Source organism: Nannobrachium achirus, assembly GCF_963921795.1.
Source record: "Nannobrachium achirus genome assembly, chromosome: 5".
In the NCBI taxonomy this organism is placed as follows: Eukaryota; Metazoa; Chordata; class Actinopteri; order Myctophiformes; family Myctophidae; genus Nannobrachium; species Nannobrachium achirus.
In genome coordinates, this window is record NC_137814.1 from 46,602,319 (window position 1) to 46,618,860 (window position 16,542).

General features: G+C 43.4%; 1 protein-coding gene across 5 annotated transcripts in view; it reads right to left on the reverse strand.

Annotated features, from left to right (window-relative positions):
- The window catches only part of yeats2 (YEATS domain containing 2), a 69,278-nt gene that overhangs the window by 38,940 nt on the left and 13,796 nt on the right, over positions 1-16,542 (reverse strand). For 4 of the 5 annotated variants that reach the window (XM_080726861.1, XM_080726863.1, XM_080726864.1 and 1 more), the window contains exons 9-13: positions 16,129-16,173; positions 15,869-16,040; positions 9,141-9,365; positions 7,658-7,840; positions 1,740-1,825 (exon numbers count right to left, since the gene is read on the reverse strand). In XM_080726861.1, the coding sequence (XP_080582987.1) occupies positions 1,740-1,825; positions 7,658-7,840; positions 9,141-9,365; positions 15,869-16,040; positions 16,129-16,173 (711 nt within the window). The remainder of the gene's footprint in view (positions 1-1,739; positions 1,826-7,657; positions 7,841-9,140; positions 9,366-15,868; positions 16,041-16,128; positions 16,174-16,542) is intronic. The other variant, XM_080726862.1, reaches the window with a different exon arrangement.

The following is a 16,542-nucleotide window of genomic DNA, read 5'->3' on the forward strand; positions in this document are numbered from 1 at the left end:
GGACACCTTTCAGCCAAAGTTCAGAGACTGAAAAAATGTCTGCTTGCCGACTACTGTTCAGCAAGATGCTCTCAGAAAGTGGGTATAACCTACTGAAAGTGGATTTATTGTCAAAACAGCATTTTTGCAATGGTATTTGTTGCTGATAGTAATTAGTTAATGTAAAGTGTTTTGTTTCTGGTGCATTCGAGTCATAATGCAAACAGGTCAGTTTAGCATATAGACATTACACGTGTGCATAGTCAATATGTTTAAATGTTGAGCTACTGTAAATGCTTATTTATTATTTCATATTCCAAGTTGTGATTTTCTTTCATGCCAAATGGCCTCTGACTGTCTTTAATGTATTTTGTGGTTATGACTTACTGTTCATTTGATGGGCTCATTGTTCTTATGGTGCATAATGTTTGACAGACTGCTTACTTACAGTATGCACAGTTCAATTAGAGGTACTTATATACAGTATTGTGAACACACACTGCTCTTTAGTAAACATAATTTTAAAAGTGTCAGGGATACCCCTTTCCTGATCATTATCTTTAAACATATTGTTTTTGCAGGCATTGTTGCATGTCATTTACATATACTAAAGTATGTTGAATGTTCATACTTGATGTGGTGTTACACTGGTCACAATTAGTTGATTAAAAACATAATTATCTGCATAATTATTTCATGTGTATTCATTTGACATCATGTACTCCTGGAGTAAAAGGTAAAGTAAATGAAAGGGGTAAATGGTACTATATGAATTAAATCAATAAAAGTAAATGAATAAAGTAAATGTGACATATTTGTTTTGTTAAATCATACTCTAATATTCAATTAGATCTACTTAATATTTCAATGTATTTACTTGTAGTCTTTTGTGGCATTGACTGAATAATTTAATTATATCTACTCAATTTCTTTAGGTCATTGTACTCAATTTTAGTTGTTAATAAGTACGTAAAAGTTTTGGTTACTTTTACTCAAATTAATTGAGTATCATCTACCTGATTTCATAACAGTAATATTTACTCAATATTTTTGAGTGTAAAAATGTTTCACCAATAAAATTGAGTAGAGCCTAGTTTTTGTTTTTAGAGTGTATAAGCCTATAGAGTTAGCACAGAAATCGCAAATTTAATGCAATTTCCGAATAGTAAAGTATAAAATACGGCTAGCATGATCAAGAACACAAGATAGTAAACGGCACAAAGCATTATAATTTACTTTACTGTTAGAAATAACGATTTGTCCAGCTATTTCTATTATAGTTTCCCCTTCTAAATTGAAGTCAGCACCCGGGGGAAACTGAAAAACGGAAGTAGGTGGGCGGGCCGTGAATTGGGCTAATTATGGATAAAATAAAGCATTGAATGAAACCAAATGGACCTGTATAGACAGTTCTAACGGCCGTGTGTGTTTGCATCAAGCAACAGCTGCGAGCACTCGAAGGGTGCGAGCCTATAGAACTTCTAGTTGCATACATTAGGCTGCAATCACGCAGTCCTTTCGGCGAAAAACGACTTATGTTACATGTTTTGTGTAATGTTATACATGTTCTAGAAAAACTATGCATAGCTAAATATTTTCCCATGACTTCCCAGGACCTTTGATCAATTCCAAAACTTTTCCAGTACTGGAAAAATATTTTTCTAATTTCAAGATATTTCCAGGAATTTCATGACCGTGGGAACCCTGTAGAAGGGAATGCAGCGGTTTTGACATGATACGACAAGACTGTAGGAACTCACCTTCACTCCCGAAGAGAGGAAGCTGCCTGTGTGAATCTTGGGGGCCGGAGAGCGAGTGCCATGAGACTGTTTGGCTGAAGGGCTTCCTGTGGGGGACAATTACAACCAAAACACAGACATGCTAGATATCAGTCTGATACACTGGAATGAGTGCACTGCTGGTCAGATTACTGATTCTTAACCCATTTAGGCCTAGAATTATTGAATGCTTTAACCGGTGAAAAATAGCAGATATACAAGCTTACAGCGCGGCACCGAGTGCCGCGCTGCGAGCTTGTAGATCTGCTATTTTTGAAAAAGTCGTGAAAATGTGTGAAAATCTTTGAATATATGTATTTTCAAAGCGACCGTTTGTAACTCAAATTTTGCTCCTGGGTGGTCCCTGGAACAAAATATTTTGAGATGGGGGTCCGTGGCCAAATACATATCATTTTGGGGGTCCTTCACATGAAAAGGTTTGAGAACCACTGACATAGTAGTCTCTCAAGAACAGACTAACTGAGCTCCAGTTAAGTGAAAAGGACCTTTTCTTTGACGATGGCTGGCCAGATTGCTGACATAGAAACATAGGGTTTTCAAAACATCTTAGAAGGATTCAAAAGACACTTATAGAATCGGGTAAAAATTCAGATTTTCACGTTTTTTTTCAAAAATAGCAGATCTACAAGCTCGCAGCGCGGCACTCGGTGCCGCGCTGTGAGCTTGTATATCTGCTATTTTTCAATGGTTAAAACATAAAATAATGATACACAACATAGTGTACCCGCTGAATGGGTTAACCGATAACCGTTTATTTCCAGTTTGATACGCATTAGGCCTCAGATCCCCATTTCATACTTTTATCTCTAGGACAGGGGTCTTCAACGTTTTCAAGCCAAGGACCCCTTAGTTGAGAGAGAGATGAAGCAGGGACCCCACAACCTTTTCATATAGATTCCATATAGTTTAATTGTTTGACAGCACAATCATCAGTGTATTTTGGATTCATTTGTGTTTTCAGATATTTAACCACTTGAACTGTCAATACTTAATAAACTTGACCTTTCACTCTGTAATTAGTTGGCTCTTTTTCCCCTCTACACCAAAGCTCTTTGCCAAAAATAGCCGATCTACAAGCTCACAACGCGTTGAAAATAGCCGATCTACAAGCTCACACCACGTTCGTCTATTTTTGGCAAAGAATAAGGTTCTCAGAATGAAATGAAAGCGGTTAATATAAAGAAATAAGAAAAAAGGTTTTTATCACACAAAGATTTGGAGGACCCCCTATGGTAACTCTGAGGACCCCCTAGGGGTCCCGGACCCCCTGTTGAAGACCCTTGCTCTAGGAAGTATACACATCTACACATATACATTCCTCAACAGTTATTTAACTCAGAGACTAAACTTAGATTGATTTGGTTCCATTTGTACAAGTACAATTTTAAGTTACAGTATTAGACTTAAAATATCTGAAGAGTATGGCTTTAAAAGTTGTCTCAAAGGTCAACCACAAAGTACAATTTCTAGACAAAATATCCATATCCATTGACAGAAGTGCTAAGTAAATCTTGAAAGTTGCACTTGTTGTTCAATGTAATTTTGATTACACCTGCACATCCTGGTACATCCCTGCATAAGGTTAATCCTTAAACTCCATTCCAGAACACAACTCCACCCTTCTCATTTTATTAGCCTCCAGTGGCCCAGACTAGCGTGGTGGAGAGAGTTTCACTTATGAAAATGTGTATGTTTAACAGGATTGTAAACAATGTGGCTCCCCAAAATGCAATTACCATTCCATGGTTAGCGATGTCATCAATCAGACTCCATGGAAGTTGGAACCCCCCCAAGGACCCCTGTGAGTCCCGGGACCCCATGCTGAGAGCCAGTGCCATAGATAATCTAATCTGTGGCTGTTCTAGCAGGTGGATAGAAGGAGCTTAAGTTACTGGTCTCAGAGATGCTAGCTCCAACATTGGACCCAAACTATGATACGGTCTGCACCAAAAAGTTGTTTGCGAGAGCGGTCTCAGAGATGCTAGCTCCAACATTGGACCCAAACTATGATACGGTCTGCACCAAAAAGTTGTTTGCGAGAGCGGTGAATCAACGCCAACACCCACATGGACATTATTCTGCCTGACAGATTATCAAACACTACAGTGTTCAGAGCCAGAGCAGCTGTGGGCTGTGCGTTCGTGGACGGCGTGTGAATGTGGCCGGCCGAGCGGGTGAGAGGCGGAAGAGCTTCCCGAGTGGAATATGAAATGTTGCTGCTGCTGCAAGGAAAGCTGCGCTGCAGAGGGTGACAACCTTGGGGTCCAGCTCCGCCCTCCACCGGCTCCATGACCAGAGGGCAGTGAAGAAGGCAGGGTAGATCACAAGAGACTTAACTCATAACCTAAACACCTGCTTTGAGATCCTGCCCTCAGACAGAGGATATGCTGCCCCTTTATTCAAGAAGAAAAAGGGAGGTGCCAGATCATTCCCTCTGCCATTAGGCTCCTTAAAAAACATTACCCCCCCTGAACCCCCTCAACCTAGACGAACTGAACTGGATGTGCAAACGCCCCCATGACACCACACACACACACACACACACACACACACACAGGCACAGGCACAGGCACACGCACACGCACACACGCACACGCACACGCACACGCACACGCACACACACACACACACACACACAATGTCACAAGTAAAGCTATATCTGTCTGTCTGTGACCGTAAAGCCCCAGGTTGGTATTGGGCCCAAAAAAGTATGGATTCTGCTTTTCCCCAGGTGTAATGACAGTTTGTTATCAGAAAGCCAAGTGCAGAGATCATTAATACACAATCACTGACATCGAAGTTGATTGTATGCCGATACAAATCGCTACCTATTACCGAACACTCCCTTACACTACACTGATCTCAAACGTCTTCTCCAGAATCCAAATGATTGCAATCCGTCATAGCAATGGAGAACAATCTCTTCCAACTCACTTATTTATATTCATCTTCTTATCTATGATAACCCTAACCATGGAAAAGCAGCAGCCTGCCTTGTCACTATGGAAACCACTGATCCGGGCCAAAGATGCTGCTGAATCACCCCACGTCACGATTTTATGAAAGGGAGACGGAGGTCACACACATACCTGTACCCTCACGCTCACACCATAAGAAGAAGGGTGGGGGAAAAAGAACATTGCTGAATAAGGGGGAAATGTGTGGTAAGAAAGAAAAGAACTAAAAGCAGGAGTGACAGCAGGGGAAAAGATGCCAGACTAAGACTGATGAGAAGGACCAAGCCACAAACACATATTGTTTGTGTGTGTGTGTGTACTAGGGCTTTCACAAATAGTGATTTTTAGTATTCGAATTATTCGACCTCAAAGTATTCGAATAGTCAAATATTCGACAGGACTGGCCAAACTGTCAAATATTAAGTAAGCAAGAGGCGAACATCATCAAAAACAGTTATACTGGAATGACCTGTAGAGTCATACACGAAGGACAGCTCACGAACCAGTTTGAGATCAAGACAGGGGTTAGACAGGGCTGTCTATAGACTATTATCCCCATTCCTGTTTTTAATAGCCATTGACTGGGTTATGAGAACAACAACATCACAAAGGAAGAATGGAATCAGGTGGACACTATGGACACAGCTCGATGATTTAGATGTTGCAGATGACCTGGCACTACTTTCACACACACATCATCAGATGCAAGACAAAACTAAAACACTTGCAGAGACCTCCTCACAAGTAGGACTTAACATCCATGAGGGAAAAACTAAAACTATGAGGATAAATACAACCAGTACCGAACCAATCTCTCTAGGTGACACCAAGATAGAAGAGGTAGAATCCTTCACCTACCTGGGGAGTATCATCAGCAACCAGGGCGGTACGGATGCAGATGTGAAAGCTAGGATAGGGAAGGCAAGAACAGCATATCTACTGCTCAAGAACATCTGGCGCTCCAGAGAGATACATCAAACAACCAAAATCAGAATATTCAACTCCAACGTAAAATCCGTCCTGCTTTATGGGTCAGAGACTTGGAGAATCACAAAGAGTACAATAAATAAAGTTCAAACCTTCATCAACAAATGTCTCAGAAGAATCCTGAATATACACTGGCCGGACAAGATCAGTAACAACGATCTGTGGATAAAAACGAAACAACTCCCAACAACAGACGAAATTGGACGAAGAAGATGGAGCTGGATCGGGCACACACTGCGCAAGCCAGAGTCAAACACCACCAGACAGGCTCTGACTTGGAACCCTCAAGGGAAGAGAAACCGAGGCCGGCCAAAGAACACCTGGCGGCGGGATCTCCAGGCAGACACCAAGAGACTGGGATGCACCTGGTCACAGATAGAAAGGAATGCCAGTGACCATGAACTCTGGAGGTCCCTTGTCGACGGCCTACACCCCAGTAGGGGTGTAAGGCGTAAGTAAGTAAGTAAGAGGCGAACATTGTGAAAATAGCCGATCTACATGCTCACAACGCCTCGCGTTGCGAGGAGTTGTGAGCATGTAGATCTGCTATTTTCACAATATTTATCTGTGGAGCCGAGTCACATTAATACCTAGAATTCCAAGTGATTGTCAGGGTATGGGTCCCCAGTTCAAATATGTTTATTTTGGGGGCCACGGGGACCCCCAGGTGTAATTTTGCCCTGCTCCTATCTGCACAACCGTTGCCCCCATCCATGCCACATTTTGCACACACACTCCTTACCTGCCAAACTACAACCTCCAAGGACCCCCGCAGCTCCAGGGACCCCCCGGTCCCTGGGGGACCCCCAGGTGTAAAAAATGACCACATGTGCAAAAATGACCAAATGACCACCCCAACGGGGCTGCTCACGGGGAATTCCTGGGGACCACCCACTCCTGGTGCTCCAGAACGGATGCAAAAGTGGTGGCGCCCCCAGTGGAGGACCCCCTCCACTGCAGCTCACATAAAATGCCGTAACTCCTACAGATTTTGCCCTAAAATCACGAAAATCACTACACAGCATGTCTACACTCATGTCATCAACATGGATCAGGAAGATTTAGGAAAAACAAATTTTTGCCCTATTTGTGGAGATAAGCGACCTACGGTCGCTTATCTCCCGATTAGGGAGTCTTACTGGTATTCGAATATTCGAATATTTGGTGAATGCCCTAGCCTAGTGTGTACATGTGCGTGCTTGTGAACCCCCTAGAACACTTAGGTCATCTGGGCTGGCCTGCTAATTGTTCAAACAGTTGGAAAAAAACATGGCGAAGCAGCCTTTCACCATTATGCACCACACACCTGGAACAATATTGGAACAATATTAACCATAGCTGTTTTTAAGTCCAATTTAAAAACCTATTTATTTGATATTGCTTACTCTGATTTATTAATTATATATTCTTTTCTTGTTTTAGAAATCTATCTTTGCCAGACCCATGAAATGGGTAGGCCTACATAAGCAAATGTCGGTCTGTCTGTCCGGGTTTTCTATATAAAGGGTATATATGATGATGACATGATGATGACATGCCTACAAAAGGCATGATGTCATAAATGATGATGACAGACAGGGGGTCTGGCACAACCAGGTTGACCTGGTCTAGTTTTTCTTGTTTGTATTGTATTTTTATATTGCATTGTTGTACTATGAATGTATCCGTTTTTATTCTGTAAAGCACTTTGAATTGCGTTGTTGTACGAAAGGTGCTCTATAAATAAAGTTGCCTTGCCTTGCCATGCGTGTGTGCTTGTGTGGGAGGCAAGAAAAGTAGCCCAGCGGCAGTGTTGAATTCCATCACTGCCGTTGCGCTCTACCACACTGCTTCCATATTCTGTGTGTGTGGGCGGTGGCTCTAAGATCTTGGCCGCTTGGCTCTACCCGTCTCCATCGGGGGCCTCTCGGCCCCCTGGTGGGCGGAGTGGAGTACCTGCGGGGGAGGACGTACCCGCCACGCCGATGACCTGGCCCGGCTTGTCCACGATGATGTAAGGATTGTTGAGAACCGATGAAGACGACGCGGAGCAGCCGGAGGCCTGCTTGCCGTGGAGCGAGTTGGAGGCGATGGGAGTGCGGGGCAGCGGGGAGTGGCTGGGCGTGGAGATGGGAGATCCTGGAAGGAGGAAATTAGATTTTACAGGCTTTTTATGCCTTTATTGATAGGACAGTAGACTGACAGGAAGTGAGGAGAGAGATGGGGAGTGACATGTGGCAAAGGTCTTCCGGATCGGGAATCGAACCGGCGACGCCAGCAGGCATCATAGCCTAGTATGTGGTATGCGCCTTGACCACCAGGCGCCCTGGGGCTCCTGCAAATCTTTGTGTGATTTTTTATATTAACAACTTGAACCCTAGTGACCTTATTCTGAGAACTTTAGCCAAGAATAGATGATCTACAGGCTCACAACGCCTCGCAGCGTTGTGAGCTTGCAGATGGGCTATTTTTGGCAAAGATCTTTGGTGTAGAGGGGAAAAAGAGCTGACTAATTAAATATCTGAAAACACACATTGACATGAATCCAAAATACACTGATGACTATGTATGGGCGTATCGGGTTTGTTTATGGTTATGTCCGAGTCAGAGTGACTCGGCCATGGTCCGTTTGGACCAGGTGAAGTAGGTGAACATCAACGTTAAACTTTCAGAGAAATAAAACAAGACAGAAAGCACAGAAAGTTGGTCATTGAGTCTGGGTTGAGTCCACAGGGGAAACTCCTTGCGTATCCCACATGCCCCTGAGTCATGACAAGTACCAGTGCTGAGGCCCTTGCTAAGGGAGGGGTGTGCTATTCTGAGAGCAGAGAAATGTCATCACAGGGAATTTGTTTTGGTGTTGTTTTTTTTAGTTTAGGTTGAAAGTGAACATACCGTCCGTAAGTTACAAAAGATTTTGTCTAGTGATGTATTATGTTGAGTGGGTGAAGTTGCACAAAATTCTATCAGAAAGGTCGGACTGCAAAACACCCAGCAGCAAACTAAGTACTGTACTAGAATTTCAGCACCACCTCTCTTGGTTTTATTTATGCTGTGGGCTAATGCACTCCTTTGCTTTCATTTCATTCTCCACAGCTACAATTGGAGGGACTATAATAAAACATGCATTTTCCCCTGGTTATTTAGGGAGGACAAATATATGTATCCCAGAGGGGAGTTATATTAAAATAGAAATCACACCCAGTGTGAAGTGAGTGGTGCTATTTTACGAGTTCATTTCATTAAGCGTCCCACAGAGCTTGGCCAATGTGACTCTGGTACCTAAGTACAAACAGACACCAATTGACCAATGACAGTCCGGACAAACACAGGACAAAAAGACGAAGCCATGTCGGAGCGGTTAGCACGGCTCAAAATAATGTCGCTTCCCTAGCCACACTTCCACTCAGATAAATATTTAAAAAAAACAGTCTCTTACCTGACACAATCTTACAGCTCATGGTGATTGGTTGAAAGGATTTCCCGGGCGACTCAATGGGGCTGGGCGCCTGTCCCTGAGGGACGATCTTACAGCTCGCCGTGATTGGCTGGAAGGCGGAGTTGCCGTGGGAACCCAACGTGATTCGGTCGCCGGGTCTGGTTCTGGTTGGGGTGCGTTCGCCGTGTGCCACCGCAGACCTCCCCATCTCTGACTTGATGAGACCTGGAAGGGGGGGGGGGGGGGGGGGGGGGGGTATTGAGCATGGATCATTAACCCATTTAGGCCTAGAATTATTGAATGCTTTAACCAGTGAAAAATAGCAGATATACAAGCTCACAGCGCGGCACCGAGTGCCGCGCTGCGAGCTTGTAGATCTGCTATTTTTGAAAAAGTCGTGAAAATGTGTGCAAATCTTGGAATATATGTATTTTCAAAGTGAACGTCTGTAACTCAAATTTTGCTTCTGGGGGGTCCCTGGAACTAGATATTTTGAGATGGGGGTCCGTGGCCAAATACATATCATTTTGGGGGTCCTTCACATGAAAAGGTTTGGAACCACTGACACAGTAGTCTCTCAAGAACAGACTAACTGAGCTCCATTTAAGTGAAAAGGACGATGGCTGACATAGAAACATAGGGTTTTTCAAAAATCTTAGAATGATTCAAAAGACACTTATAGAATCGGGTCAAAAATCTAATTTTCATGATTTTTCAAAAATAGCAGATCTACAAGCTCGCAGCGCGGCACTCGGTGCCGCGCTGTGAGCTTGTATATCTGCTATTTGTCAATAGTTAAAGCATAAAATAACGATACACAATATAGTGTACACGTTCTGAATCGGTTAAAACTCACTGAACCTCATCTCAGAGTAATTAGAGAGACTCATCCTGCCACACACAGATAGAGTGCAGAGGAGATGTACAAGTTATGCGGGGGCAGTTGCAAAGGAGAAAGGGGAGGAGAGGAGCATGGTAGAGTCAGGTATATCAGATGACAGAGAGGGAGCGAGAGAGAGAGAGAGATTAACCACTTCATCAATAATTCACTGGCCCGTGGAGGAAAAGGATGAAAGACCTGGGGGAAAAACTGAAAATTGGCTCACTTGTGAGCGGGGGGGGGAGGAGGACAGTAATGAGTAATGTGGGGTGCAGGACTAGTGTGCGATGAAAGTGACATCATTCAATAGTGCTGGCACTTTATACACGGCCTTCAATTTCTGCAACGCACACATAAAACTCACTCGCTAAAGACCTCTGCCAAGGTTTACATTAACTTCTCTCAGAGGAGTTCTAAAATGTCTCCTTAAAAAATTTCGGTTGGAAAGAAAAAAAAGAGAGAAACTTGGTTGACTTGAGTATTGAGTTGAAAGTGTTGCCCCCTGAAAAGCTTATAAAAAAAAGAGTCCAATTACACTTGGACATGAAAATCTAGGTCATATTGAAAGAGCTGAAACAGCCATTTGGTGGAAAAGAAAGTAGATGCCAGGATTTCATACAGACATCAGTGCCTTTTTACATCTCCTACGCCACTGTGTAGTCACTTTGACACAATGGTGTCAAAGTGGTACTCCCTAAAAACCTCTGTAAAATGGGGACAACCACCACCCCTTACACCACACAGTGTTGTATCGAGTCATCTTGTCAAGCCGAGCAAATCTAGCCACATTAAATGTCGACAAATCTGAACAAAACATATTTCATATCAATATTCAAGGAATCATATGCGATTTCAAAATACCGGTAGATTATAAGTGATAACTGCTTGATGCAGGCCTGGCACTCCTCATGAGCATGGGTCTTCAACGCGGGTCCGGGACCCCTAGGGGGTCCTCAGAGTTACAACAGGGGGGACTCAGAAAGTTTGTGATAGGATCATGTTTTTTTTACATGAACCACCTGAACCCTAGTATCCCTATTCTGAGTGGAACATTTGCCAAAAATAGCAGATTTACAAGCTTACAACGCCTCGCAGCTATTTTTGGCAAAGCGGTTCTGAACCCTAGTATCCCTATTCTGAGTGGAACATTTGCCAAAAATAGCAGATCTACAAGCTTACAACGCCTCGCAGCTTGTAGAGGGTTTGTAGAGGGAAAAGAAGAGCATACTAGTATAGTACAGTATTTGACGGTTCAAGTGGTTAACCCTGCCACTTTGACATGTCTCCTTTCCGACATGTCTCCATTCCGACACTAACCCTATCTCTAACCCTTACCCTAAACTTAACCTCTATGGAAGTGTCGCCACTCCGACAATAAGAAGTCAATTTCGGAGTGGCAACATGTCAGAATGGAGAGCGACACCCAAAACTACACATTACTCCAACATGATGACAGTGCTGTCAAACAAGTCTAAGCTGTCTAAGAATAATGTCTATAAACATTTTTAATCTGCAGCACAATTTTATACAATATGTAGTGGGGGTCTCTACTCCATCACTCTCTCAGCTAAGGGGTCCTTGGCCTGAAAACGTTGAAGACCCCTGCCATAGAGTTATAAGGGCACACCTCATCAGCCTGCCTTGTTCAGAAACATGCCCCGCAACGTCCTGCTAAACCACGCCCATCCAGGTGTAACTCCTGGTTCTTAGTGAGTCTCCTCTTTCTATCACACATCCCAGACCTGTTATTCTCCACTTATCCACCAGATGCCCTCTGACCTTCTCTCTGTAGGAAGAAGGCTAGCTGCATACAGTCATCTATATATTTTGATAAAACGTTTAGCTTGCAAAACCTTCATTCTAAAGAGTGATTGGTAAAATAGGTCTTAAGCTGGCCATACACTACACGATAATCGGGCCCGACTGAATCGGGTAGAATTAAACACTACAGGATCATTTCTTCAGATTATCTGGCCAGAGAATCTAAACGGGCTCACACTAGCCGTTTTGAACAGTCGGGCGCACCGCACGCTACAGGATTCTATTCCGATTGAGTCGGGCCCAAACACAGCAATAATAAATAAATAATTTATATAATGAATACAAAACGTCACTGTTCCGAGAGCTTCGCCTTGCAACACGCGCGCAGACGCACATACAAACAAACACATTATGTTATCCACTCACAAACACACCATTGCCTCACGCAACGAAAAAAAAAAAAAAAAAGCTTCAAATGATACTATGACTAGCCTATGAGTTCACTTTGACGCGTTTCATGTTCATCCATGGATCAACTCTGATCGACTTTCCCCCTCTCTCCCCACTGCTAAAGTCAAGTGCTGCGCGCTGTCTGCTGGTGCTTCTCATGGTGCCTGCTTTATGATTAGTCGTATGACTGTGTTGCGCAGAGAACATATCAGATCTCCAAGATCAAACTGCGTCCCTCCGCGCCACATTGTAGGGTTTGTAGATCAGGCAGTGGGCGTGTAGGCCTACTTGCACTCGTGTGCTGTTCCCACTCCAGTCTGACTGACTGGTAGTGACTATTTCTGCTGATATAAAACAAACTCGCGACCATTGAGTTTTAATTCCCATCGCAAGCAATCATGATACAACCTGGGAGGATGGATGTGGATCATTATTTGAAATAATAAGCAGTGTATTTATGTGTATTGCTTTTTTTTGGGGGGGGGGGGGACTAGTTTTCAGTCCCAAATATACTGTAATGCTTTAAAAAGGAAAGGCCTATTAGGCCTAGCCTATATCCATTATGTTTCTTTCATGTCCGCTCCAGGTTTATCATTGTCAGTTTTGATAAAGTCATTTTATTTTATAATAAAGTAGTTAAGGTAACGTGCGCGCATATTTTCTAAACCTGCTGTCTGTTAAAATACGAAACGCCTGGCTATGCGGGGCGCGCTGTGCCCGGAGTAGCCAGGAGTTGTTAACCCAGCTGGTAGATCAAACAACGAGTTGTACCTATGGCCAATTGGAACTTGAAAGGAGTAGAGATTACATAACTGCACCGTGCACGGACCATCAGAGAAAGTGACTGACGTGGGGTGAGCTGCTGTTGTAGGCTGCTTCCACCACGGACGGTTCAAGTTCAAGACAGGTTCAAGTTCAAGACAGGCACGTGTCTGCTTTTACTTTAGTGGCCATGGCCTAGGCTTTCAATCATGATTTCCCCTGTCTTTAAATTATCGCGGTGTGGGCGGATGGATCAATCAAATATAATCATTAAAAAAAGATCCGAGGGCACGGAGATCCAAATCCAATGTCCCAGAGAGAGAGAGAGAGAGAGAGAGAGAGAGAGAGAGAGAGAAAGAGGACGGTTCTGTCTGGTCCATTTGAAGAACTGTAATCCAGCATTTTGAGGTGGAAACATGGAGAATGCACAGGTTTATCATACATTCGAGAGTGAGAACCATAAGTTTAATGTAACTTAATTGGAGTTGGAGGAGGAGAGCAGAGCTGGAAAGTTATTAGCGAGTCCAGACTTGCACTAATTGGTTTGGCCTAGTTTTACGTCTTTGTTGATTGATTGATTGATTTCGTGTGTGTGTGTGTGTGTGTGTGTGTGTGTGTGTGTGTGTGTGTGTGTGTGTGTGTGTGTAGAGAGAGAAAAAGAGATAGCTCTGTCACTCAGATGCTCAGAGACTTGCGCGGCTGCTGTAGGCTACCTATTTTCAATCAGTCCCCTGCTGCTATTCCAGACCAGTACTGATCCAGGAAAATATCAAACATGTTTGAAAAGAGTCGGGCAACCCCCGATCGTCCTCCGAGCCACTCGGCTGGGCTCCGAGTGGATCTGTGAGACCTCACGCTAGACGACGTTCATGCCCGATTGTCGGGCCCGTTTCAGTCGGTGGCAGCCCGATTGTCGGGAGGGTAATTAAATAGCCCGATTATCGGCTAGTGTGCGGCCAGCTTAAGTTTCATATTGTCTTTTGAGGTGTATTATGGAAACCATAAAAAAACATATTAATCACATTTCAGGGCCTCAAATTTGGATATTGCACATCATTTAACTGATTCCTGCCATCTTGGCTCTTATAATGTGGGAGATTCCAGACACATCTACTGAGAGATGTTAATAATAACCAACATGAATACAGGAGGAGTGGCTATACTAGATGGGCCGTTCAGTTACCATGTGCTCACTCTGTTCTTTAGTTCATAATATATTCCGCTGTATCTCTGAAGTGTAAATGATCTTCCTATTATCATTATGAAGAACTTTGAAGCTTTTGACTTTCAAAGAAGTAGTGTATTAGGATGTGCAGCAGCTGGCAGGAGATATGTACCGTAGTCTGTAGGAACAGAAATGCATAGACCTATGCATTTCCTACTGTACTCTACCTATGCCAGTGATGTTACTAGGTTTTCAATGTAATGGGTCCCGGGACCCACAGGTGGTCATTCAAATGGGTCCCAGAAAAGTTTTATGAGTCCTCAATATAAAGTTTACGCGCGCAAAATGGCGTCGGACGTCGGTGGAATCAAAACATTGACGTTTCTATCGCCTGTTTAAGACTTTCTACGTGGATTTTATTTGTGTTAACGTAGGGTAAAGTAGGATGCTTTCACCCATGAACAATGGTGGTGTCTGTGGAATTTATTTTTTCTTCTTTTACCGCGATGCGGTAAATTATTTTAACATGGACTCCAATGGAGGCGCATCCCCGGGACCCCAGGACCATGACATGAATGAGTCCCTGGGTGACTTGAATGAGTTTTTGATGCGGGATGCGCACGTAATGACATCACTGTATGCTCATACATCAAGCTAAGCTTGTTAGATAGGAGAGTGTGGAGGGCAGAGATCCAGGAGTCCGAGCTGGTGTTGGCTAGACCACACACTCACATCGCATACATCAAATCTGCATTGGAATTAATTCAACAGATCTTTAAAATGTATATCTCTCGTCCACTGCTCTCCTCTCTCTCTCTTATAGGCTACACAAACACACACACACCCCTTAAAGTGGAGTAGAGTGACTAAATGCAATCTGAGACGGACAGTATAACACATTTAGTTAAGCTCACAAGCCTAAAAGAGAAAGTATATAACTAGAGAAAGATGCAATTGGAAATTGCAAGTGTGGTTGCCTATTTTTTGCCTAGATAGCCAGAACGTCATGTGAAGCTCTACCGATCCTCAAGCTAGCACCACTCCCCCATTGAACTCAATGGACTTACTCTATAATGGTGACGTCACCGAGAATGCTGCTTCCTGATTGGCTAAATGTTATCCAGAACATTGTTATCCAGAACATTAAAAATCAAACCTCGGTTCAAAGTGAAGCTGTGAATCTGAGTATAAAATTGTCTAGAGCTACAGAATTCTGAATTCTGAATTCTGAATGATTTTATCTGGAGGGCCGGATTGTCATGTGAAGCTTGACCAATCCTTAATCTATGGTCTCATTGGACATTTTTAATCACCGGGACGGACACTACACACATATTCTGGACGTACGGGACAGATAAAACCTGTTCATTCTGGACTGAAATGACCATATATGGACATGGGGGACACACATTTACGGACAGATAAATCCTGTTAATTCTGGACTGAAATGACCATATATGGACATGGGGGACACACATTTACGGACAGATAAAAACCCTGTTCATTCTGGACTGAAATGACCATATATGGACATGGGGGACACACAAAGCTACTCCTTGGAAGCGGCTTTCACCGCTTCAAAAAGTAAGCTCGGCTAGAACTATAATGTGTTGCTTAGAGCAACCACACCAACAAGGTATATTTTAAAACGTATATAAATCCCCCCATAACATGTTTTTATTCCAGACCCTGCATTTCTCTGCGTCTCACCTTTGTCAATGCTGGACTCCTGTAAGTGTGTGGTGGGGGAGATGGAGCGCCCACAAGCCTGCGTCACAGAGGACGACAAGGGGCTGGCTGCTCTGTGGTACAGCCTGGAGGACGAGGGGAGAGGGACATAATCTTCCCCTAGAGAGTTCCTATGGAGCTCCACATCAACCACCTGCAACACACACAGAGCTGATCAACAGAGGAAGACAGAAAGAGAGTAGAAACTTGAGAAAGAGAAAGAATATGCGTCATCAACTTACAGTTTCTGCCCCCAGGGTCTGTAGACCCGTATAGGTTCTGTCCAACTGTGGAGAGAGAAAACCCAAGGGAGCTTTACATACAGATGATATAACAACATTCTTGTATAGGACCAGGCCAATGTGTGGCATTTTTCAATGGGAACTGACGGAACAACTAAATCATGGAGAGGAAAAAGAAAGGTTTTACTGGGCACATGAAGGCATGTTACCGTCTCCTGTTCCCTGCAAGGCCCAGCGTTGCTTTTTGGCAACATTTTTTAAATATATATTTTTTTAAATGTTATAATTAGTTTTCCTGTTCTTTTTTCACATTAACATCACCATTAAATCCTATTGTTGAGTATTACAATGCCATTGGCCACGATATTTGCATATAAATACCCCCCACAGAGAATGACATTCACACCTCCCAGA